The following is a 26,233-nucleotide window of genomic DNA, read 5'->3' on the forward strand; positions in this document are numbered from 1 at the left end:
TAGTCTTTTGGGCTCGGGGAAGTAAATTCTTTCAACATTTCTCGAACCTGGGCTTTAAATATTATGGACAGCTAATTTTTGTGCATCTTTGGTAATATTCGTCCCCTGACACCGGTGATGCATTGGGTGCATAACATCAGAATAGTACAAGTCGTAAGGTCCCAGGTTTTATGACGTGAGATTTCTGTTTCTCCCGTACGCGTGTAAGAAATATTTCAGTCAATATGTTAGACAATCTTTTTGGGATATAAGAGTATATCTACCTCACAACCTACGTTATTAACCCCTATGTTAAATATTGTTGAATTTGATGCACAACATCTGATCTTTAAAAGTTGTACAACCTAATTGGTGTATTTTCTCATTCATATGTTCACTGCCATTGACTGCAACAATGTGAAACTTGTCTGGAACACGTTTTCAAGATATATAAGCATTGTGATCCGCCTGAATCGTAGGGTCATCTTACTAGCTACTGGTGGCAATGAGTAGATCTATATAGCCATATGAAATAATAGGGAATTGAACTTTACTGATTTTATTGACAGAATCGTATAGAATGTAAATTTGATTGAAATTTAATCGCAAGCATAAACGAGTAAAATTGATTAACGTAATATTATAAAAGAAATTAAGGGAAGTGTAGTTGTCCTTCAATTTTAACAAAATATTTCTTTAGGAAATTTATCTCTTTAAAACTTCATGCCATACAACTTTCCGATAGCAGTGTACTTTATTTTTCCTACAAGATACTAAAAGGAAAAAAACTTATCAACATTAGGAAAGCTACCGTAAAGTAAACGTGTGCGACAGCCTCTTTGCTTAAATAAATCCTCGATGAAATAAGAGACAAATGTCTAAACCATATTAAATCTGATGAGTTCACTGATATAAGCTGTTAGAATCTTTCTTAAATAACATACAATAACTTTAACCAAGATGTCAAATTTTCGTTAAACCAAATGATACAGTATCGCGCCCGCCAACACATAGGACTAAAGATGAAATGGTGATTACCTTCCTCTCAACATGTTTGATGGTTGCTGTAATCACTATGCTTATCACTCTCCTGTGCTATCGAAGAATGAAAAAGAATTTATTGAAGTACCAACGTATTAACGACCAGGAAGAAATTCACGATGTTATGAAGGTAAGGATTGGGACACTTATAAGAGAAAGGCGCAGGTATACAACAGCCTAATATCCGATTTATATTATGACTTTCTACCGTATAATTACAGCAGTCAAGTATAAAATATCGCACTAGTAGTTCCTTATACGGCATCTGCATATTGAAGTTAATAATTAACAACACAATATCCTTAAATTATAAATTATATATAGGTAGTGGCTGCATGGACAACAATGATGTATGAGAATAATTATGCACTAATGTCTACCAATAATAAGTACCATTTAATACTTTAATCTTTTTTCAACCAAAGGAGCATATTGGGCAACGTGATAAGTGGTCAATTGCGAACACCAGTTTGAGAAAATCACAGACATTGCTTGGACAGGGCTCTTCAAGTCAAGTCCATAAAGGATATTTCAAACCCAGCGGTAGCAAAGTTGTCGAAGAGGTGGCAATAAAATCTCTAGTACCACGTGGGTAGATAGAATTATAAGTACTTTATGTTTACTGTATAACCGATGGTTATTACAGAATCATTGCAGTCTTTAGAGAGTCGAGAGTTACAATATGACAGCCTTCAAGTCGACTGAGTCATGTACAAGCCACTATCATGCCAGTGGAAAGAATTAAATTTGAGACGATTCCTATCTTAGTAAAAAAATAATTCCTACAATTTTATCGTTACAGATTTTCAAGGAGCAAATAACTTATTATACCATAAGATACACATAACTTAGTGGGTTTTGTGTAGCTTTTTACGATGCCGTGACAATAATGGAGCTTTAACGTTCAAATTCTTTAGGTGGAAGAACTTACAAGTCCTACATGAACTTGACAAATGAAATCCGGTGTTTGATAAAACTGTATGGTAACTTAAACATAGTGGCATTTAAGGGGTTTGTTTTGCAAAAAGGTGAGGTCAAGGTTATTTTCAATTGTTTTAATCATAAGTCTACTAATGTATGATAATCCCATATCAATCAGCTAAAACCGAATTCATGAAATGCGCTCTGTCCCTGATTTTCCCGAAACAACCAACAATTTGTTGGCAAAGCCTGATATTGGAAAATCTGCTTCGTAGCGAGGGTCATCGTTTTTTAAATAATGTTTCCATCCATCGATTTAAGATCTTAAGAAAGTTCAAAACATATCATTGCAACCATATAATTCGCTTCGTATGAGTATTTGAAAATATAAATGTATTTGAAAAAAGAGAGTGAAATGTAGGGTAGCTTTAATTATCATTATCACTAAAACTATGTTTTATTCTCACTTCACAGATGATAAATGTTTCCTTATGGAAAATGCCCGCAGGGGAGATCTTCTGAACCATCTACGTTGCCATGCAGACGTAATAACGAAAGAGAAATCAAAGGAATTACTTGGTTACACACGGCACATTACGCAGGGAATGCAGTATATGAAGAGAAAACACGTGAGGCCTGTATTAAAGCCTGTGCTTGCCCTATTATTAAATTTTCACTTTGTACATTCGCGCATTCACGCAAAAAGATACATATGCAGAAAACCAGCGAGTAGGCTTGACAGTAGCTTTAAATGTTCAGAGATGGGATTTGTCCCATTGACTTATAACAACAAACTAATAAATATACTTCATTTAATAAAGCCAAATGAGGTCATGACTTTGACTAACTGAGCTATCAGTGTCGTAACTCGTACTTTTCCTTTGCGTACAACAAAGATTCTACACAGGGACTTGTCATCGAGAAACATTTTACTATTTGATGACAACCTTGCCAAAATAAGTGACTTCGGTCTCAGCAGAGATGTCAGTGAAACTGGGGGAATATTCATAGAAACACCGTGGGTAAGTAATCTAATCTTCAACTTCCAAACACCGAATTTTTAAATATCATATTCAGACGTCCTCACCTTTACAATTTTTTTAGATGAAGAGTGTTATGTAGACGTTTAGCACGTCAATCTACATTTGTTTACCAAGTACAATGTTACAGTTGTACAATGTACACTGACACAAACGTTCCCCTAAGAATAAAATACTTTTTGATTTTGACGCGTAATAAATAGTTTTGATTGATTGATTAACCCATTTTTGTGGAGAATGTTATGGGGAAGGAACTTCGTTTATTCAATTAGACATAAATAATTCTGTTTCTCTGGAATACATTTCCTGTATCTCCATGCTAAGGAGGATGTCATTCTTTGTCTTCAGACTGAAGGACAAACAGCACCACCATTGAGATGGATGCCCCCAGAGTTTCTCACCAGAGGAGAGTTCCATTTCAAAAGTGATGTGTAAGGACGAATAATTTCTCGTGTACTAAAATGAGACACCAAATCTTACACCGCGTCGCATGAGATATGTCATAATTCATATAAAATGTCCCTGGTTTTTAATCAAAGTTCAGTTTGATAGAAACTTTACCAAGTTAACAGTGACTTCAATTGTACCCATCATATCATATATTATGGAAACATAGCATGACACTTGATTTCGTGGCACGCTCCGCAATTAAAATTTTAAAGGGTCACAAGATGTACTTATTAGGGTTAATATTCGAGTTCGTCGATATGGCTAAAGTCAGTCAAACCACGGTGTATAGGTGCAACAACTCGAAGGCGATATGAACTTAAAGTAATTAGAGAGTTTGAAGAAAAGAACAAGCCCATTTGCCTAGGTTAAAAAAACTTTATTTTTACAACGTTTCGACCACACACTGATATTCTTCAGGGCAAAAATTGTCGTGTCACTGAGAAGAGGTGTTTTCTATGTGCGTCCGGAGAGCGCGAAGTGTCACATCTAAAAAACTTCTTCTCAGTGACCCAACAATTTTTACCCTGAAGAAGACATCCTGTGTGTGGTCGAAACGTTATGTTCACAATTCATTTGTTATCCAACCAATGTGAGTGCACTCTTTATCCCCTCATGTTAATCGTTCGTTTCATTTTTCTCACAGTTGGTCGTTTGGTGTGTTATTATGGGAAGTGGGCGCACAAGGTATGTTTGCTTATGCAAATGGCATTATGTACAAAATTTGTGTATGGTTAGGGCAAACAGGTCGGCAATAACTGAAATCCGACGATCGATTGTTTGAGAAATTGCGTGGCCATATTATATGATACACTTTGTTCCTTATTTCAAATGAATGGCGTGAAGTGTGAGCATAAATCCTCTCAAACAGAAAAATAAGTCCTTATTGTAACATTTGTATCTCTTGCATGACATATGACTTAATATGTTTAATCATTGCTTTGATAAACTTTGTGCACGACGTTTGATAGCGAATACGGGAGTGCGAGTACTTCAGAATTAATTCTCCAGCATGTGGAGTGGTCATTGTCAGAAAAATATAGACAATTTATGTCGTTCATTGAACCATTCCTGTATGTGGGTTGGGATTTGGCTTAGCGGTTTCGACTGTGATGTCTTCGCCAGGTGACTAGGTGCCATTCGTTATGAGTTTTACCGTATCTAAACTCCACTAAATTACATACAGGTGCAGTCCCATTTGAAGATGATACTTCTTACCAGTTCATTCGTAGGATAGCTCGTGGAGAAACGTTACCAAAGCCGCAGATTTGCACAGATGAAGCGTGAGTCATAACCCTTAATCGCATCGAAGTAATTAGATCATAACGTGTCAAATAGATCAGCCGTAATAACAATACCACCTACCCCTGTTCTATGTCATATTTCCATAACTATAATCCTGTTCTTGGTAAAGACAATCCGTCGTGATCAAATCATTCAATTGAATTGTTCCAAACGCATTCTAGTAATTGTATCATCATATCCTTATGACAAATGATTAAAGACAAAATGTAATCGTTGTAACGTTATCAACCTTCAAGTATGCTGTTTCTCAGACATTATAGGTCTGTGTCTAAACACAATTTCTTCCATACTTCAAATCAGGTTTAAAATCACTTGAAACTTTTCAATAGAGATATTGTTGACATATGTTATTGAAAAGCGAGCCCAATATATTTACATATATATATATATATATATATATATATATATATATATATATATATATATATATATATATATATATATTAGGATATATTTCTCTCTAATATATGCAAACATTACAATTATTTGAGATAATCCTTGTCGATGCATTATTTATTGCTTAACGTTCCTTTAAATTCCCTGTGTCATTTCCAGTATCGAGCTGACGTAGACGATCAACGGAGCTCTTTCAGATTAAAAATTCGTTTTCAATAACATTTATGTGAACGTTCATTAACCTATACGATAATCTAAGCAAATAGTTCATCTTTCAAATGCTAAATTGTATTTCAGATATCGAATTATGTGCAAATGCTGGGAGAGACCGTTGGAAATGAGGCCGTCAGCTGAGCAGTTGACAGCAAATTTAGATTTGCTAATGGAAGGCAAGGTAAATGCATCGCTTGTCCTAAGTGAGGGTGTGCTTTTCCGGTAAAATACTTGTTTATGATTTCAATGTTCTGTGTGATTTTAGGACGATTTTATTGATGATTTACGGTTGAATTGACGCGAGCGTCTTGTCACAAATAGAGCAAATCATGTTTTATGTACGTATTATTTGTCAACGGTTTGTTCATTACTGCTGGCATCCATTGATGCAATTTGTGAGCATATAAGAGACAGGTTTATTCCTCGATCTTTTCAATATGATAGTTTAGACTGTTTATTATGTTATTGCAAGGTTATGAAATTAATAATTAGTCACTTAAGCTTACCATAATGATAATAAGGTAGCAATAATAGGGATAGTATAAGAACATTGTTTTAGCTGGCATACAGAAAAACCACTATGTTTGGTCAACCAGTACAAAAAGTCTGGCAATCTATATCACCAAGAGTCGAACAGATAAATATCACTTTCGTGTGGCACAAAGACATTTGAATAGAAAACAGACAAATTTTTACATCCTGGCATTACAATTTCTAAGTTTTCAACTTTTTTAACTATTACATTTCTGTCATTACCAGGGTCTGTTCGCGGTAGGGATTGGCGACAGACGAGACACAGAAGGAGAAATACTGCCAAAATAAGGATAGGAAGAAGAACAATCTAAGTTTTATCTTTTAGAAAAGCATTCCAAGAATCTCTTGTTAACACCTCGATTTAAACAACGAATCATATCACAAAGTCATATAACCCCATTTTGTAAAATGTGTTTTAGTATAATTATATAATCGATACACTTTTAAGAGCAGGGCAAAGGTTCTGATGAGGAAAAGACTATAGGAAGACAGCTATAAAATACGATGGTTTCAACCGGGTTCGAACCAACAACGCAGGTTACCAAATCACATAGCGGACAAAACTGTGGATGTTACAATTCTGACTGTGCCCTCTCCACTCGCCGTAGAGTTCGTGAAGCACTCACACTAGTACACACACTATCATAGATCGCACACACAAACTTTATCGAAGCGAAGCAATGAATACATCGCTTTTTACTGGGCGGATGACAGCCATGGGGACAATTCTGTCAACCAGCAGAACTATAAACCCAGAATAGAGAATACGATGATTTCAACCGGGCTCGAACCAACAACGCACGGCACCTAATCACCTGGCGGAGAAAGCTACAGACAAAACCGCTCGGCTAAATGCCCAATCTCAAAAAGATTGGGTCAATAACCGAGCTAAGGATGTTACAATTCTGACTGCGCCCTCTCCACTCGCCGTAGAGTTCGTGAAGCACTCACACTAGTACACACACTATCATCGCACACACAAACTTTATCGAAGCGAAGCAATGAATACATCGCTTTACTGGGCGGAAGACAGCCTCGGGGATAATTCTGTCCACCAGCAGAACTATCAACCAAGGTTAGAGAATAAGATGGTTTGAGAAGTTTGAGATTCCTGAGCTATTGGTCATTCTACAACCAGCTCTCTTACCTTTATGTAGCCCTTCCCTACGACAATGATTGTGATTTACCCCTATATAAGAAAGTTTCCATTTTGGAAAACATTCCTGCAGTTGATCGAACAAATGGTGCGTACCTATTTTGGACTACACAAATATATATATGAATGATGCAGTTTGCATATAGCAATTACATAATTATCATAACCTGTTTTCGACAACAGCATATTGAAGAGTACTAATTAAACAACTTTCCATAGCATTTGTATGAAAAGGATAGAATATTCTTCCATGTGTACACGAATCGTTGACCAAAGAAACCATTCAATCATGCTCGGACGTGTGACTTTTAAATTTCTATACATACAAGATCAGACGATATCTATGAATGACAAGCCATGCATATTTCAGTGGCTTATAAAAAATAATAATTTTCAATGAGGTCAATTGCTTCCACAGAGTTGATAAATAGTACATATATGTAGCAAAAGCTCAGACGTAATAGTGTACAAATTAAAAGTAACGTGGTATCGATCAATGGTGTAATATGTCCTTTTTAAAACTAGTCTGCTGGTCATCTATTCGACAATTATGAGTTCTGTGAGGAAGTGATACCAAAAACTGAAATACCATGTCTAGAAGCAAGTCGCCTTCCTCTTATATCCATCACAATCCAATCAATTGTATTAGAATCAGCCTGTAGTACCTGATTGAGCTTTTGTTACTTAATCTGTCATAAAAACTCAGTCAAACTTATTCAAGATCAAATAAAGAAAAATACACCAGTCACCTGTATAAAGTGTAGTCAACGCATCTTCATTGCTTTGTAAATCGCTTGCCATATAAATAGTCTAGTCGGAAAGTAGGGTTCCCATGCACCCAATGGATATATTTTAACCTACCTATTTGTCATCCTTAGGGTCTATAGTTAATGAATTTTGATGTTCATAAATCAAATATTGTCCCATTGGGTTCATTTGGCGCCATCTTGGCCGCCATCTTGGCCGCCATCTTGGATTTTAACAACGGGATAGGGGTCGCATATTTACCGCTCGACGGAAACAGAAACAATAAATACTATAAACGTTACATATTTAGAAAGCCCTGATCATGGCCTTTTCATTGATATAAATTGATGGGGATACATTAATAATCGAACTTCGATTAGACATTATATCGGCCAATGACCGTAAATCGTAAATATTTGCTAAATTTCAAACCCAAGTTCCCGTTCCTCCAAACAATTTTTCATTATGCATTGATGTATTTTGGCAGAACGTAGTAAAATAAACAAAAAAAAAACATTAAAAGTATGAGTCTTGAGATTTAGTAGATGCATGAGCTTGTTTTCTTAATACGTGGTATGCCACATATCCTTGTTTAATATAAGGGGTAGGGGTAATGTTTCCCTTTCTGTTTCGAATCATAAATGATGAAACCATGAAAGTGTTACAGTTTTTGAAAGTGCTGAATTAAGCCTTTCTGAACATATATAGTTTTATGGGTAAAAACCGCATATTTTAAAATTACAAAGCTTAAACCTTTCACTTTATGTCGATTTTAAGGGATTTTTAAAAACAAAATTATAATATATGGGGTAGGGGTAATGTTTCCCTTTCTGCCTCGAACCACCAATTATGAAACCATATAAATGTTATACTGATTGAAAGCTCTGAAAAGGGCCTTTCTAAACATGTATAGTTTTATGAGAAAAAGTCGCATAGTTTAAAATTACAAAGCATTTGCCTTTCAGTTTGTGTCAATTTTAAGTGATTTTTTAAAAAAAAATATAATATAAACGGAAGGGGTAATGTTTCCCTTTTGCCTCGCACCATGAAATATGAACAATATCAATGTTATTTTGTTTGAAAGATCGGATAAGGGCCTTACTAAAAATGTATAGATTTATTGGGAAAAAACGCCTAATTGAAAGTTACAAAACTTAAACCTTTCAGATTGTGTCGATTTTAAGTGCTTTTTGAACAATATGCACAAAACGGTTAGTCCGTTTGCCTGGTATTGAATCATCCCCTCTAAGACATTTTACCCGCAATGATTTTCTGTTAGCTAGTATTCTCAGCTCATAATCTGCTATTTGCCATTTAACTGATGGTATGTAAGAGTGTAACGACTTGTTTTGTAGGGGGCTGTCACACCCTCACTAGTAAAATAGGAATGGGTTAGGGATAACATACTTAAATCTTGTCGGAATTAAAAACAACAAAGTACAATAAACAATGCATTTTTAGAAAGCCCAGATGATGCCCTTACCATTGGTATATAACTTAATGGGGATCAATCAATATCCAATTATCGATTAGATTTTATATCGGCCGTGAAATGTAAATTGTAAAATTTGCTTAATGTCAAACCCGATAATTATGTTCCTGTTCCTCCAAACAGTTTTTACAAGGTATTTATATATTATTTTAAAGAACATAATGCAATGAAGAAGAAAAAACATTAAAAGTGCGTATCTTGAGATTTATGGGCTGCGTCGATTGTTTTCCTAATATGTGGTGTGCTGTATACCCGTCTATAATATACATTTAGGCCTAAGGGATAGGTGTGATGGTAATGTTTCCTCTCCTACCAAACGCAGCGAATGAGGAAGCCACATAATTATCATATATCTGTAACACTAAGGCAGTTTTTTTCCGACAAGATATGACTTGATTGGGAAAACTCAAAAATTATTCAGTGACGATGCCTGAACTCAAAAGTTTATGTTACTTTACTGATATTTACTTGTTAAAATGAACATGAAAATGTACTCTTCAGGGCATTAAATAGCAATAAGACGTTTTACTCATTTCTATAACTCAAACAAGGGAAAGAAAGTTAACAGCTATATAACATATTGGATTTCAAGAAAATCGCTTATTTGATATAACTTTTGGATGAGGAATCACAGGAAGAACTTATGCGTCTGTTTTCGGGCCATTTCGGCATACGCATCAATATGAAATTACTTTTTAATGATGCGAACAAGTTCAATACGCATAATTTTTAAAACGATATGTCAAAAATTATACCCGCAAACTCTAAATTGGATTGCACAGTCTTCATGCTAATTTAATGTGACAGCAGCAATTATTAATCCCTTTCTTTCATTGTATCGCGAGTGATATATAAGCAATAAAGCACTATTTGGAAGGGATACAACGTGGTTTTGACCGGTAAACAACATATACGCACGAGCTCCACTCGTGTGTATAAGGAGTGAAATGGTCAAAACCGAGGGGTGTATCTAACCGATAGAGGTTGTTTATCGCTACATTATATCAGTATATTGAAACTTGTGATGAAAATAAAACAATGTGAAAGAAACCCTCTTTGGGGATAGGAATGGCCAACTGTGCAGTATATCATAAATATATGCACAGTCGTGACCATCTGGGCGAATCAGAGCTCACTGTTAACAGTCTTACTTTTAATACCATACGGTAACACGAGAGAATCTTTTATCGCTGAAAACTAATCACCATTAATTCACAATATAGCTTCTCCTAAGATAGATGGCTCGACAACACTTTACCTTATTTACCAGAAAACAAGAGATCATAACCAATTTGTCGAAATTATTTTACAACGCAAAACACTATATACTCCTAATGAGGATTGCATTTTTGACTGGGTACTAAAATTCAATAGCAAAATAATTCTAGAACTAAAACCCTAAAACCCGAAAAGCCAATCTTACCGATAACATATTCAAATTACGCAACTAAAAAGTCAACAGAAGGCGAACAAAACACTCTATACAACAGGCAAAAAGAAGGTGAGACAAACCTCAGAAAATGATAAAAAGGGTTATATTCCCTTTGACACCTCAATGTTTGAAAAGCCTAGTAAGTGAATCTATCGATATATCATTAGTTTCTTATCATGGATGACATTTAGACAATGTTTGACCCTCACTCCCTTGAAGCATAGACCCTAAAAACGGACGTTTTAAGGTTCATGCTTGAAGACACAATTCCAGCAGCATGACCGAATCAGAGAGACCAAATTAATCTACCTTTCGAGTTAGATCAGCCTCCAGAAGCCGAGAAAAAAGAAGTCAACATAATCAGAGTCAAGCGAACTAGACAACGGCTTTACACATTATACTCCACAGAGAGGGCATTCTTACATAACTCACAAAAAGCATTCAAAAGCTTCGCTTTAGCATTTTTCGCGATCCAAGGGACTGGGCGTGGCTAGTTGCTAGGCAAATGCAAAATATAAGTCATGCTGAATCAAGGTGTAATCAAGTAATAGATTATTTATAGATTGAGAAAATCCTAATCCTGACAGTAATGATGAAATACAAACTTTGTAAAAGGGTGAGAAAATGTGCCGTTTCTTAGATTTGTATGTTGTACATTCCATGTTGTACAGTACTGCCTGTACTATACATGAACAGTTTACACATTTGGCAAGTATTCTGTGCTGTTTTTCAATAGTCAGGTCCCCGCAGTCCGAGGTAAGTTTCTGTATAGTGTCAACTATTTTCTTCGATTACTGTAATCTACTCAAATACATTTCCACTTAACTCATTTGTATGATTACACAGGGAAGCCTACCTCTCACAATCTAACATTTGAGATATTTGACAATAACATGTATGCAATTTTCATGTTTTTCATAGGCCTAAATAACACACCGGAGAAAGTCATACTCAATGTTTTGCCCAATCGAAAATCAAATTTTCACCGAAACAAGTAGAGGTAGCCATCTGTAAGCCAAACAAGAATTCACATAAGCAGAGTTGGATATTAATTGAGCCATTCCCATTTCCGTCCCAGTTACTCATACAATGGGGTATAAGCGAGATATGGTACCTTCATTACAGCAAAGAGTATCGAATGTGTTGAAACCCAAGTGGCTCCTATTCAGTACCACGTAGCCTACAGATACATTTTAAAGGCATACTTACAAGGCCAAAATACCGAGTGTTGAATTCCTTCAAAAGTGGCAACACCTGGAAAGTCACCGTGGTAACCAATTTGTCACCCCGATCTCTAAATATTTACCAGTACACCCAATAAAGCACCGGGACACAAGACAGTTGTACGTCACAAAAATTAAGAGAGAGATCGAAGAAACTCACTACACGGAACGCAGGATGAAAGACTGCAAAGACAATTCTTCAAATAGGCAAAAAGGAGTCTAAAACAACACAAACATTCACAGCAACGACCATAGGTCGGGTTTTTTCCTATACTACGGTACAAAACCAAACCAAAGGGCCTTTCAAAGGCAACCGCACTTCCCTAAAAGCCCGGCTCGAAATGGACCGGGATCAGGATTAATGCCAAGTTTGGTTTTGCGTTTTGGGGCATGGCTCTACATAATTATCCTGTTGCTAGCGGTGGCAATCGTTCGCATTATCTGCGTAATCTGTTTGCTCTCAAATCACGCTCAGGCTCGGACTAAAATTACGTACAGCCTTCGTTTCCCGGTTCGTTTCAGTTATGCCATGGCAATACTCGAAAGAAAAAAGAAAGACAGAAAAACTATCAACTTCATCAAACAGGAGTTTGCTTGAGTGAATTTACTCTGACCGCCATGCCAAAAGCCAAAAGCTTTACAAAAATAGGGAGGAGTGAGAGTGGCCGGTAATTACAGGCCTTATTACAAAGGCCAGATTTATAAACCGGAATATTACCTCTTTTGAACAAAGACGGAAAGACACCAGTCTGAAGTGATTTGTTAAAAATCAACGTAAAAGGTTGAGCAAGCGGTTGTGCACAAGAACGAATGACTTTGGCAGGTATCACATCAGGACCAGGAGCCCTATTAGGGTTTTTACCTCATAGATGAGGCTCCTACCAGAATTGCTCATTCATCAGTAGAGTTAATTGGCTTAGACGTTTTTACGGCTGACTTTGTTGCAAGGTTGTTCGTCGCTATGGTAAGAAGATTTAAAATGATGCGGCTAAGATATGCATACCGCATAGCTAAATTTTTGATTTATAGAGAATTTCCGACGTGACCATGACAACAATGGCTGTATTTTTTGTAAATTTAGCGATACAATTGCCTTCGATTACGTTTTTGTAGGAGCTATATGTCGTAATTAAATCGGTATTTTCAAAGGATACACCGATTACAAGTGCACATACTTCAAGCGAAAAATCACATACCTCTAATTAGCGCATACAGTTTCATTGACATGCTCAATATTCTACAAAATAAACGGCCGCAGAATGGTACTGCATGTAATGTGGGAAAAGTTGTAAGAGGAAATTTCGATAGAGTTTTGTTTGCTCAAGACGTTCAAAATAATAAGCGACCGAATGACTAGGCCGGAGGAGACGGTTTGACATCACAACATCATGAATCAGTATCGTTTGCTTCATTCCAACAGTAAATCGAACTCATAAAATTGCAATTTGATAAACATCGACGGGGTAGCCGTTTGGTTCCACAACATTTTCTGGAACTGATACACAGGGTAGAAACTGTAGGGTGTAGGGAAATACAGGAATCATTAACCTCTAACCATAGCCAAGATTTCAAGCCATTCGTTCTCTTTTTTCTTTTCTTTTAAAGAAGCTACTGAAAATTCAGCTGGATGCAATTGGGAAGTGCTCAATGTTTTAGTTTACGCTCAAGAGGTATGTTGTCTAAATAAGTATTCTTTTCGATGACTGGTTTGATTTGATTTGATTAGTCGATCAATCGAATGATCAATTATTGCGTTTGATTTGTTTATTGGTTGATCGTTTGCCTAATGATTCACATTTTTACTTTAATGGTGTATTATGCTCTAATGGAAAATATATGTAATTAATAAGGTTATCATGTAAGTCTCGAAATGTGAGTCACTTCACTCTGTATTTTGTTCCTGCCATTAATTCCATGACGCCATTTCCTATTCGTCTAAATGTTTTCACTCTATTATAACCTCGCTCCGATTGTTATTTCTTATTTTAAAGACGACGTACCCGTCATTATGCATACACAATATATGCTTTGACGTACAATGTTTTTTCAATGGTCAAAATACTTCCCTTGCTTAACTGTTATTCTTTCTTTTTTTATCAAGAACGCGAATGTGGGCGATGTTGTGTTTCAAATTCCAGATGGAGGTGAACGTTATCAAATTTTCGTACTGGAGGAAGGGAATGAGGTAGACTACGTTATTTCTTTCATGTAACATTCATCACAATAGACTTTCAAACAGGAACATGCCTTACCCCAAAATCCTAAGGATTGTGCAATCATCTCGACTTATAATACTTTGGACAGGTACTAATTAAAATCACATCTAATACTGTCATATCATTCTATATCAATTTACGATAGTTTCAATTCAAATTAATCTTTTACGTTATTCTGCAATTTCTTTTACTTTCATAGAGATACGAATAAATATAAATGGATAAAATGACACAAAATTATCATTGGTGCGAGCTTTCTTAGCCACTGTATTGAATAGTACTTCTTTCAGTATGCCTCTACACGTTCTACGCTCTGGATACAAAACACACAAAAAGCCAATGTAGTCATCAAAGATATCGATATTGATCGTATTTGGTTTGCAACGACAATAAGTACAGCTTCTAGCTTATGTGGACTCATTTAAAAGATCTTGGCGAAAGAACACGTCTGACCGTCTTCATTTTTCGAAAGTGGAGAAATTGTTTTTTTCCAAATAGAGTTAACACGGCGACGGCGGTTGCCCTGATTTTTGTTCTTCATTTGCTATACGAATATTTAAAAGTTTTCATTTTTCTTCGTCGTGTATATCATGCAACTCACCTGGAACCTTCCTAAAAGAAGCGAACATGCAACTCACCTGGAACCTTCCTAAAAGAAGCGAAATAGTCGACTTTTAAGTTTCATTTTTTTTCCTAGTACGCGTGCAACATAGCCCTTACTCAGTAGGGTTACCGTTAAGCCAAACTAAGTAAACTCAGTCGCATGGGAGAGGGAACCCCTAGAACTCGTTTAAGTTAGTAAGATCAGCTCATAACATGTTGCTTGATGTACAGTGTCACTGTGAATAGTTTTACGTTGACAAATCGAAAAGTTTGAATAAGTATCAGAACGCTTTCAAATGATATACAAAGAGGGGACGCATGGAAGGCGCGTTTGATAACCTTTATGGCAAAATTCTGCTGATCAGTTATTTATGTCGAACTTTCCCACATTATATTATTATGTTATATGACACGTTAAGGTAGTACATTTGTCACCGTTCGCCTATTGACAATATGCTAGAAACCATAAACAAATAAAATCACAAAATGATAATGACATTGGCACAAGAGTGTTAAGAGGGGCTGATCAGGCACGGTAGTGGCATGAATAAGGTACGACATGACAATTTGAATTTGTGCAAATAACCACTGTATATAGACTCTTAATTTAAGAATACAGGGGGAAAAAAGAAGGGACACTACCTAACAGTATCCATGCATGAAAAGTAAAGTGTGCCATCCTTGAAGGATTTTAGCCAACACTCTGTTTCAAACTATTCCTTGATGGGAGCCAGGCAGTGAGCTATAAAGCTGAGACATTTCACTTGTCGTCTAAGGTGACGTTGACAACGTTAAAGGCCTTGCAAGCACTGCCGCGAGGCGGTCAAAGGAAAACCGATTAATCATTACCTGGTTCTTTTATGCAAACTCCTATCTTTACTGTTGTTTGTTGTGTTTTGCACCCTTGACATTTAACTGACAAAGCTCGTTACGTTTTCAATATTATCATGTGTGTTTGTAGGACATTTATCAGCTTTCATTTTTGCAAAGGTGACGGAACTTTAAAATTTAATATTTACGGGCAAGCAGTACGATGGGCATTTATATTTTATTCTTGTATTAACGAGAAAGAAAATACTGTGGGACTTCGGTTACAGCTATATACCAAAGTACATCACTGTTAATCCCCAATTACACTTGTCATGGGCTTATAAACTTTGCTTTGTTTTAGTAAGGCTTTCCCTAAACTGAAATCAACACGTTTATCGTTATATCCTATGTATGTTGATGGTTAATATTGTTAATATGATTCGAGTAGGGCTAATTTCTTAATACGGTCATTTCCGTAGTATTGTTATCATCTTAGGAAAAAGGAGGTAATTCATTTCTCTCATCGACTAATACTCAGTTGGCTTGCGCAGATTTATATATACATAGACTGTATATTTTAGAGACAACCTACAGACGCCATATCTATCATCAAATCATATATACTTGCTTCCGCCTTGCCTCTTGCAAGAGAGAGAGGGGGGAGAGACAGAGACAGAGAGACAGAGAAACAGAAAGAGACAGAGGGAGGGGAGGGAGAGAGACAGACAGGCAGGCATGCAGGCAGGCAGGCAGACACACAGAACAGAAAGAAAGACAGGCAGGCAGGCAGGCAGACGGACAGACAGACAAAGCCAGAGACACATTTTCTGCACAATTTTTGAACAATACTTTCAAGGCCTGGCTTCTTTGATAGATATAAATTAAAAATGCAATATTCGTCCAACAATAAAGATTACGCTGCTCTTCAAAATCGTCTAGCAAATATAAGTTCGTTATCATTTTAGGACATCAACTTTATTATTCATGCAGACAACTTAGAATACATATTGAATGTATTATCATACTTTCCGAAACTATTATTGATCGAGGGTATTACCAACATTGCAATTGATTGACATGTGGTACATGCGGTGGTCTTTATTGAATTAACTTTTGTATGTCTCAATATACAACGTTATGAAGGAATAAATCGTTGAACAAGTATTTAAGATAGACCAGAAAATATTGATAGGTCTGGTCACTGCAGCGTAAAGTTACATTTTGCATCAATAAGTTCCCTTACTGAATTCTAAAGTTTTGCTTATTATCGTGACAAAACAATAATTAATCATCAGACCTCATTTTATTTAAGGGCACCTTTCGATTGGATAGCAACATTGGTGCAATTTTTTGCTCACGTGTGAACACGTGAGCATATGTCGCAGCGATGTCTGTCTGTCTGTCTGTCTGTCTGTCTGTCTGTCTGTCTGTCTGTCTGTCTGTCTGTCTGTCTGTTGGTCCATTTTCTCAAAAACGGCTGAACGTAATTCAGTCAAATTTGGTAGACATCTTCAGAATTCAAATGGCTAGAACTGAAAAGGTTTTGGTGGGCGTGGCTTGGATATTAATGAAGTTATGAAAGTTTTAATTTTTCTGTTACGCCGCGTATGACAAGTGAAAACAATCGACTGTTTGAGGGCGCTGTGAAATGTGCTTGTCCAGGTTGGCTACAGCTGGATAGCTCTGGTTTCAACCACGGTCCCTCCGTGTTTCAACCTCGTATTGAACATTAAAAATATGATATTTTATTACTCATTCAACTCACTATTCAAGATAAAATATCGTTTAGCAAATTAGCTTTATCCTTGGTAATTGATTGTTTCCCTCGCTGCTCGATCGCCAGAAATGAGTACATACGTTCTCTACCTAGCCTCATGGCATGGAAGTGCTGATGAATAATAACTTTGGGTCAAAGGTATTGAAGTGTCCAATCAGGTTCGTGCACAGAGTCCAAGGCCATGACCTACTTCATGTACTTCTGCACTGTTTTGATTTTGCTTCGCCAAGAAACGTGTTCGTCATTGTCCATAGAAGTATGTTTGCTCTCCTTTGAGGTTGTTTGTGAAACAAATTCCGGGATAGGCCTTGGAATGCATACGATCGGCATCGCGGCAGTGCATGTAGCTAGCCCTACGAGTATGACGAGAGTGTCCGGCTTTGGCTACGCCGCCTCCCACCTCCGGTAGGCGGCGTAGCCAAAGCCGGACACTGTCGCCATACTCGTAGGGCTATGCATGTAGCGTACCATGCTTGTGTAACTGCCGAGCTCAACGTGCATTCACGGTTGATACTCGTGTACAATCATGATGTGTTCAATTCTGATGAAGATTCATAAGTCTTACTTTTGCAGTCTTTTTTCCGTACGATAATCCCGACAATACGTGTTACTGTTGGCAATGGGATATACTTCCAAAGATATGTCGGATTATTGAAATACACCTGCAGACTGATTATACAGCCAATGTTTACAATATCGCGCAACGCATGTTGATGTCGCCGAACACCAGCAATACAAATGCAAAAAATGAACAAATTATGTATGCATTCAAAAATCGAAAACCACACAATGGCAGCATACAAGGAGCAATTATCTCCAGATAATATGTGTAATTTTTTATTTACATAGTGGCAGCAATAAGCATAAATAGGCGAGCGATGTAAATGGGGTCGGTAAAGCATTGCAGCCGGTGAAAACGCCGTTGTTATCTATAGGGTATTCTGCATGTAAGGCGCTGAATTACTTGCGTCTGTAACAATGTAAACTTTAAAAAATTAAAGCAAAACTTCAAAAATCTTAAACCATACAATTGAAGTGCACAACATCAAGATTATTTGTGTATTTTTTAAAGTCAATAGCTGAAGGAATAATAATCTCCAAGCGAGCGATTGATTCGGGACCGGTGAATAATCACAGCCGGTAAATATTTTGTATGGGCTTGGGAGTAATAAATTACGTCGCCGAATCACGACAGTAAAATGTAAATTTAAATAAAACCAACGCAACAGCAAAACATCGAAAATAATACCCTTGTAGGACAGTATCTTAAGATTATAGATTTAGATTTTACATTCATAGCTGAAGAAATAAGTATCTTGAGGCAAGCGATCGGCACGGTAGCGGCGAAGAATTTACAGCCGATAATACTGGGTGCGGGAGGGAGGGAGTAACGTATACGCGTACGTCGCCAAATCACGAGAGTAAAATGTAAATTTACACGAAACTAACGGAATATCCAAACATCGAAAATAACACCCTTGTAGTACAGTATCTCAAGATTATAGATTTAGATTTTTACATTCAAAGCGGGTGAAATAAATATTTTGAAACAAGCGATCGGCACGATAGCGGCGAAGCTGGTAGATCATCACGCCCATTGTTTTCTATGGGGCGCGAGTATGTGTGTTGCCGAAAAATTGAAGGCGGTAAAAATGTAAAAATACAATAATTTGAGCCAATATTTAAAAATCGAAAACGATACGATTGTAGAACGACATCTAAAGATTACGGATTTAGATTTTTACATTCGTAGCTGATGAAATAAATATATTGAAGCAAGTGATCGGCACGATAGCGGCCATGAATTTGCAGATAGTAGACGCCATTGTTTTCCTATGAGGCGCGGGCAATGTGTTTTTTGTCGAACTACAGACGGCGGTTCAAGTGTAAAATCACAAGAATTTAAGCATATATTTAAAAATCGAAACGATACGATTGTAGTACGGCATCTCAAGGTCTCAGGTGTGAATTTTTGTATTTATGAATGAAACACTAAAAAAATTGAAGCAAGCGATCCACAAGGTACCGACGACGGCGCAAAAACCATTGTTTACTATGGGAATTTTTCGTATCATTCATCCACACTTGCAATACCTAAAACTCGCCGGTTCAATTTTTTCATTTTTTGCACGAAATGAAAGAAAAGACACAATCGTTCGGATGTTCATCGTAACAAAAATCGTATCGTTTTCGATTTTAAATTACGCCTTACTTTTCTTGTACGAATTGGTTTCAGGGCTTAATTAGCAGTGGTGCTGTACGCGATTCGGACATAACCGCTTGTCTGTGTCAGCATAATTTTGGCAGAATTTTCGTAATTTATTTTATATGTAAGTAAAATACTTACATATACGTTTTCATGTATATGTATACTATATATTTAGAGAATCTTTAGGACAATGCTAGCGTGAAACGGCGGCAATAGCGTTATATATTTCTGACGGGCGTCAACGTCCATGAGACAGCGTGTCGCTGCCGTAGTGGGCTCATGAATAATTCATTAGGACGACTACGCGTGAAACAAATTGGCTGCCAAAAAACCCGTAGTGTGTAGGCAAAAGTGTGACGGGGTCGAAGTGACTTGGGTACCTGGGGCCATGGTAAAAAAAACTTTTTACATCCATGCTGGGGCCGACCAAAACCAGTGTGAATTACTGGGGTCAAAGCGGACAGCGGCCGGGATGACGTGTTCCCCAAGCGAGCTACCTTCAGAAGTCTGTTTCATCGCAAAAAACGTCAACTTTTAAAACCAGTCATTTATTTACTGATGTTATTCTCAGCATCACAAACATATACGCCTCTGCTATGTATCACAGCAAATAGTTATATTTGAGCGCCCCGTAAATGGGATCCTCGTTTTTTTGCGAACCCGGAAGTGTGTCTTGCTCAATGCATTTCCTACCCATAGCGAGGGAAACTGCCCGCGTTCCCATGCTCCCATGCACCCTTTTTCAATGCCAGTGCAACGCCATCTGTGCAAAATTTGTGGTGGTATGCTCCCGTGTGATGGAAAACCTCTCTTATTCTAACAATGACTTAGTTGACTTTGGACTTCGATTTCGTAAATGTGATGTCCATGCAGTGAGTTTGGGTTGGCGCGCTTATAATGCAATCTTCGCCCGCCTGCGGTCCGATATCCCGCATTTATTAGCGATATTTATCTGTTTTGACTTGACCAAAGTTGGCAAAACTTGCTATGTACATTAAAGATACTATGATACAAGATTATTGAAAGTCATTTGACATTTTTTTCAGCCAATTCCCAATATGCATATTTAATGAACCTTCCAAATTAGGGATATATACTGGCATTTACTTGATAAAATTTGGCGAAACATGCTGTGTACATTGATCATTATACCAGGTTATAACAGTATTGAAAGTCATTTTGCATTTTCATGTCAGCTAATTCATAATTTGCATAAATAGCTAACAAGCTTTCACGGTTTGGCATATAGAGCTTGAAGGACTTGACCAAAGGTAATTACACATGCTATATTGTGATACAATGACAGTACTCAAAGAAATTAGTTATTTTTATTTCAGCTAATTACATATTTGAATACTTAATGACCTTTAGAATTGATCTGTGGTGAAATTCATTGTGTTGATCATAACACTTTAAATGTAGCAAAGCATGTAGCAAAGGTTCAAACTTGCACATAAATGCAATATATAATGAAACACGTGAGCATTTTCAGTTCATATCTGGTTCTTGCAAGATATTTAGATTACGACGTCTGCCATATTTATGATTTGCTAATATCAACAAAGGAGGTAAGTTTAAATAAGAGACACCTGCCGTTTATCGTTTATTGTGTGGATAGAGGGACTGTGGTCGAACGCATGAAATAAACTAAACCTCTTTAGACGAATTAAACAAATTTGCAGCGAGTTTCTCTTTTACATGTTTCAAAACAACAACCTGACCATGTATTACAAACTCCCTTTCGATTCCACACAGTAGGTAACACTTAGTTGAAAAAAGCAGTAATATTTACATATACATCTAAATTAGTAAACGTAACATCACCTTAACAGTTAATTTTGCTTGATGATTATTTTAAACAGATTCACCATGGCAATACAACGGTTTGCCTTGTCTACAATCTCACAGTAAATGTAAATGACATCACAGGGTGGCCACCTTACTTCAACGAATCGTGCGCCTGGCCTGTTCGGAAAGCTGGCAGATACGTAAGTTAATTCTACAGGATTGACTGAACTTATAAATCACCGGCTCTAATAGTATTCAGACCCCTTCAAACGCAACTGAACGTTTAATTGCTGATTGGTACCAATTAATAAATATGACGAAATAATGGATTACTTAGTTTAGATATAAAGGTCGTGCAAAAGATAGAGTATATTTGTTAGCCTCGAAGAGAGTAGACAGCTGAAGTTGAGCAACAAATTTAGATTCGAAAATCGACACCAGTCGAAGCAAAAATGCTTATAGATTTTTGAGGAAAAGCCCCTATGTTGTAAAAATATAAAAAGATGTCAATTGCGACCGGGATGCAAACAATCATAAAATGTTTTAATGAATCGTTTAGTGGTTCTAACACATACGTGTAATAAGGGATCAGTAGAAAGTGAATAATGAAAGCTACTTCAATAGAGTTATACAAAAAAAAGAATACCGTTTCCACACGACATAAGAATGGCAGGATGGCCGATAGCTAGCTAATACTAGGGGTTATTACACGAAGTTTTGGCGATACCGCGTCTTATTCGAGTGATGTGTCCGTATTTTGACAAGTTGCGTAGCAACGAGTCAAAATACGGACACATCACGGTGGTTATCAATGGTTATCAATGGTTATGACTGTTTTTCTACAGACAGTCCTAAATTAGCGGCGAAATCAACTTGAAATCGATCTTGTTTCCTCTAGGCTGTACTTATAAGAAGTTGGTTGCTAAGGAGTGATGACAACCATATCACTTCTTTATATTATTGCGCTATTGGGCCATTCCGCTTCAAACGAGGGTTTGTGGAGCACTTTTAAAGCAAATCATTTAAATATTACGATGTCGACACAGGTTTTCACAATTTGAAGTAGATTTATTTTTAGTTTAAAATGACGGTGGGTGTAAAACATAGGCGGGAGTTTGTAAAATGGATGTGTTTTCGTTTTTTTATACATAAGCTAATCCCTGCGTGAAAGTTATGAGGCCGCCAAAATCGGGTCAAAATACTCGCGCCACGCCAGCGCGCGTTCGATTTCAAACTCAATCGAGTATGAACAGCTGAGAGCATGGAGCAAGCAGCTCTGCAACATCTATGAATATGTCGTGGATATAATACCCTTACCAGTCAGTTTATCTCGAAGAATTATGTCATGTCCCCAGACGTCAAATATGCCGAATTTACCATCTTAGTTAGCGGATTGGGGAAAACATGGAGTGAGTACATGTAAGCTGTAGTGTCGTAACTCGTTCGTGATTTTGTTGCTGTGCGAATATAACTTTTCAAAGTATTTCCGTCGTCTGCTCGTATATTTTCGTTCCTGACTTGCCTAAGTAGAACTAAACTTCCTTTAAGAACATAAACGAAAGTTTGACTTTCCTTAGATATTTCATTGTATCTAAACCCCGCATCCAGTCGCACCGGTGCCAACAGACACGATCATGACCTGCGAATCTCACTGACAGGTACAAATCGGAAATATGATGTGCACCTTCAACCTTGTCTGTCGCGAGTATTTTCAGTGCGGTTGGATTTTTTGTGGAATTTTTAAGTTTCCTTATATCATTCTCAATAATTTAAGATATTCTCAACAACCGCTTAATATCGAATTGTTTGTAGCTCCGCTAAATAATCGTAGCTGAAGTACCTGCAAATATCTCAACGTTGGCTACTTTGGCCACCAAGCAATCCCACACCTTTATCTGCTTGTTTGTAGAAATAACCATTCGATGGGAATTTATCGTGTTGAAAAATTGGTGCTAATATAACTTTAGACATATGAGTTGATGTTATTCGTAACTGGTGTTTTTTGACTGATTCTGAGTTAAATGAATTCTGTTAGTTTTCTGCAATCTTACAATAGTATGTTATTTCGAGACAATTTGCTAGTTTGCTATGATCTAAATCATTATCTCTAGATCTCGAGATGGGTTTTTTATTTTCTCTAACAGAAAGATGTTATCACTTTTTAAATCCCGTATTTTAAAAATCTGTATTTTTTCTAATTAAATTGTAATTTTGTTACTAAGTTCCTATTCTGAATTTCATTGCAGCCGTTTCCTGTAACGTATTATAATGAGTTTTGGGACTACAGAGATTCATACTGACCAATTTAGTAGATAATTATAATATGGTACTGGATTTAAGTAATGACATGTGTAAGTCGAGATCCAGCATATTTTAGATTATTTCCTTTATAATGACTCTCATGTTATTGCTGAGATGTAATGATTTGCCTTTCTCTGTACGTAATCCTTTCTGATGTTACATTTCTGCACTTTCAAATGTCCTTAATACAACAGAATACCGTTTACAGAATATATTTTATACACTACATTTCGATGGTATTTATTTCAATACAGTGGTATGTATTTTCTTTGTCGGACGTATAGCCTAAACGCTTGTGTCGTGAATAATATATATAGCGAGTTCTATCCATGCTGACGATATTCTGTTAATTTACAGGTTCACTGAACATTTACCTACCGGACACTACTCAATTTCTCGAACGATATGACTTGAAAGGTTTTGAATGCAGCAAGCTAAGTCAACTGACATGCAAGGATACCAAAAACAAGATCGATACAACAATGAAACCATTAACCGAATGCATGCTGCATAAGGTAAATGACACATTAACGTACAGTTTGAAAGGAGGGTACTTCATTTGCATGCATAATTAGGGATTTATTTCAAATTCGAACAGCGCCCTCTAGCCAGTGAGTGACGGTTATGGCATTTTTCGCCACAATTTTATCCGCAGATATCTCAGCCTTAGTTTACCATCCGTCCTATTTCCAGTTAGCGGCTGAATTGTACACCTAGTGTTCGCCGATGAATTTTTGTTGGGTTTTATCGATTCGTTCTTGCGGTTTGCCTTATTTTCATGGTTTTCGAGCGATCGAAAATGCCGTTCACTAAACCACGGTCCCTCCTGGAGGGACCGTGACTAAACACTGCCGCAAAAGCATATCCAAAGTCAAATTTCCATGAGAAGTAAGGAGGGGACGTATCTTGAGTAGGTTCATACGATCTGAAAAAATCTCAGTGGCTTAAGCTTCCGTTTTTGAAACACATCTCGTTGAAGTTGACTATGCAGCGACATTTATGTGTTAAATCTAACATGGCGACCAGCGTGTACAGCGTGGGAGTGTACACGTAGACTCTTTCAGCTCTTTCTCGGTCCTCACCGGCTAATTTTATTCTCCACAGTTTCATCACAGTGTTCAGCTGCGTCAAGTGGTAGCCCTGCGTACGATGGTGTGTGTTCCCGGCGTTATACGGCCTCTCATCCATGTAACGCCAGGAACACACAGCGTCGTACGCAGGGCCGGCTACGTCAAGTGGCAGTATACGAATTAAAATCAACAGTCAGTGGTTAGTACCGCACTTATGGGTTCAAACTTAAACTGGGTTCGATGTTAAGTGATAACAGGAGAAATAAAGATAATGCTAATTACAAGTCGTATTATGACATTGTAGTCGCCAAGGCCAAGTCAAGTGTGGTATGATTATAATTATTGCATAGTCTGTGGATTCGAGAGACAGTTCAAGTGATTCAACTATGCACAGCGTTGTTTGTGAATGACTTGGCCGATCAGTTTCTCTTTTCCTTTACAAATTACATGCAATATTCACTTTATCTGAGTACAGCCACAAGTTGAGGTTATGCAACATCTGTTGTCAATTAGATCATGAAAAACCATTATAAATATTTAGGATTTTGATCCCATTTTAAAATACATGTTGCATGTATCAGATATTGTAGAGTACAATAACAAATGTGTTCTAGAGAGACAAATAATTTGGAGGTTAGGGTTGCCAAGCATTTATAGTAAGTTGTATGGGGTCACATGGGTATGTAACCTGACCCTGTGATTAGTAAATTTGGTTATGCATCTTGAAGGTCTGCAGTTTGGATATTTGGAGATACCTTGAATTTAGTCAGCATTGTTATTCCAGTAATTCTGTATAATTGCTTTTCATGGCTAAGGATCTGAGTTAAAAAAACACTACTAGGTCATATTGCAGTATCTTAATATATTTCACAACACCATGAACATGTATAACAATATAAGTACTAACACTTTCAAAAAAATCCTCTTGCAGTAAATATTTCTCTATCTTGTTTTGTAGTACATTATAGAGCTACATGGACAGTCCTGTTGAGTAACTTTCAGTGATATGCTGCTGAACTGTCTTTGATATTAACCTAAGAACAAATGCTTTCATTGCACTGTGAACAAAATATAATAATGATGCTAAAGCAAGAACAAAACCAAAACAAAACCCTCATACAAACTAGGTTTTTGGAGGAAATAGTTTGCCAAAAACAAGAGTAAAATCAAAACAACGTGAAAAGCAGTCTATAAGCTTGACTACATAAACTTTATAATGCAAGCGTTCATGACCTATACCTGCCTGAACTCTGATCACGTTGATCAATCATTTTATTGAATTACACTCACTTTGGTTTATTTTGCCGTTCAAAGTTCCGATACAAGTGGTGTCGTCGTAATGGACCCACTTTCGCCGGTAGTAAGCCGGCAGCTATCCGTGACGGGGTTGACCTTTGACCCGCATAGCGACGCACGCTACCCCCGCCGACAGATAGCTGTGTTTCCACAGCTAGATCGTAGCTAGCTCTGACCTCTGACATTTAAGGACAATCAACTTCCTGCTGTACGCACGCGCAACAAAGGGTCACCGGG

General features: G+C 37.1%; 1 protein-coding gene across 1 annotated transcript; it reads left to right on the top strand.

Moving 5' to 3' along the window:
* The first annotated feature begins 975 nt into the window (after positions 1-975).
* Positions 976-7,785, top strand: LOC139130850 (tyrosine-protein kinase Fer-like). Its single transcript, XM_070696649.1, has 10 exons — positions 976-1,150; positions 1,446-1,608; positions 1,938-2,048; positions 2,416-2,570; positions 2,838-2,963; positions 3,330-3,412; positions 4,075-4,115; positions 4,615-4,711; positions 5,427-5,523; positions 6,102-7,785. Exons 1-10 carry the CDS (start codon positions 1,007-1,009, stop codon positions 6,162-6,164), a joined length of 1,080 nt encoding a protein of 359 aa, XP_070552750.1. The 5' UTR covers positions 976-1,006; the 3' UTR covers positions 6,165-7,785.
* The last annotated feature ends 18,448 nt before the right edge of the window (positions 7,786-26,233 follow it).

Source organism: Ptychodera flava, chromosome 4 (assembly GCF_041260155.1).
Source record: "Ptychodera flava strain L36383 chromosome 4, AS_Pfla_20210202, whole genome shotgun sequence".
Classification (NCBI taxonomy): Eukaryota; Metazoa; Hemichordata; class Enteropneusta; family Ptychoderidae; genus Ptychodera; species Ptychodera flava.

Coding starts and splice junctions, on each gene's coding strand:
- LOC139130850 (XM_070696649.1), top strand. CDS start 1,007: ATGGTGATTACCTTCCTCTCAACATGTTTGATGGTTGCTGTAATCACT. Junction 2,571..2,837: donor AGTATATGAAGAGAAAACAC/GTGAGGCCTGTA, acceptor CGTACAACAAAG/ATTCTACACAGGGACTTGTC. Junction 2,964..3,329: donor TATTCATAGAAACACCGTGG/GTAAGTAATCTA, acceptor CTTTGTCTTCAG/ACTGAAGGACAAACAGCACC.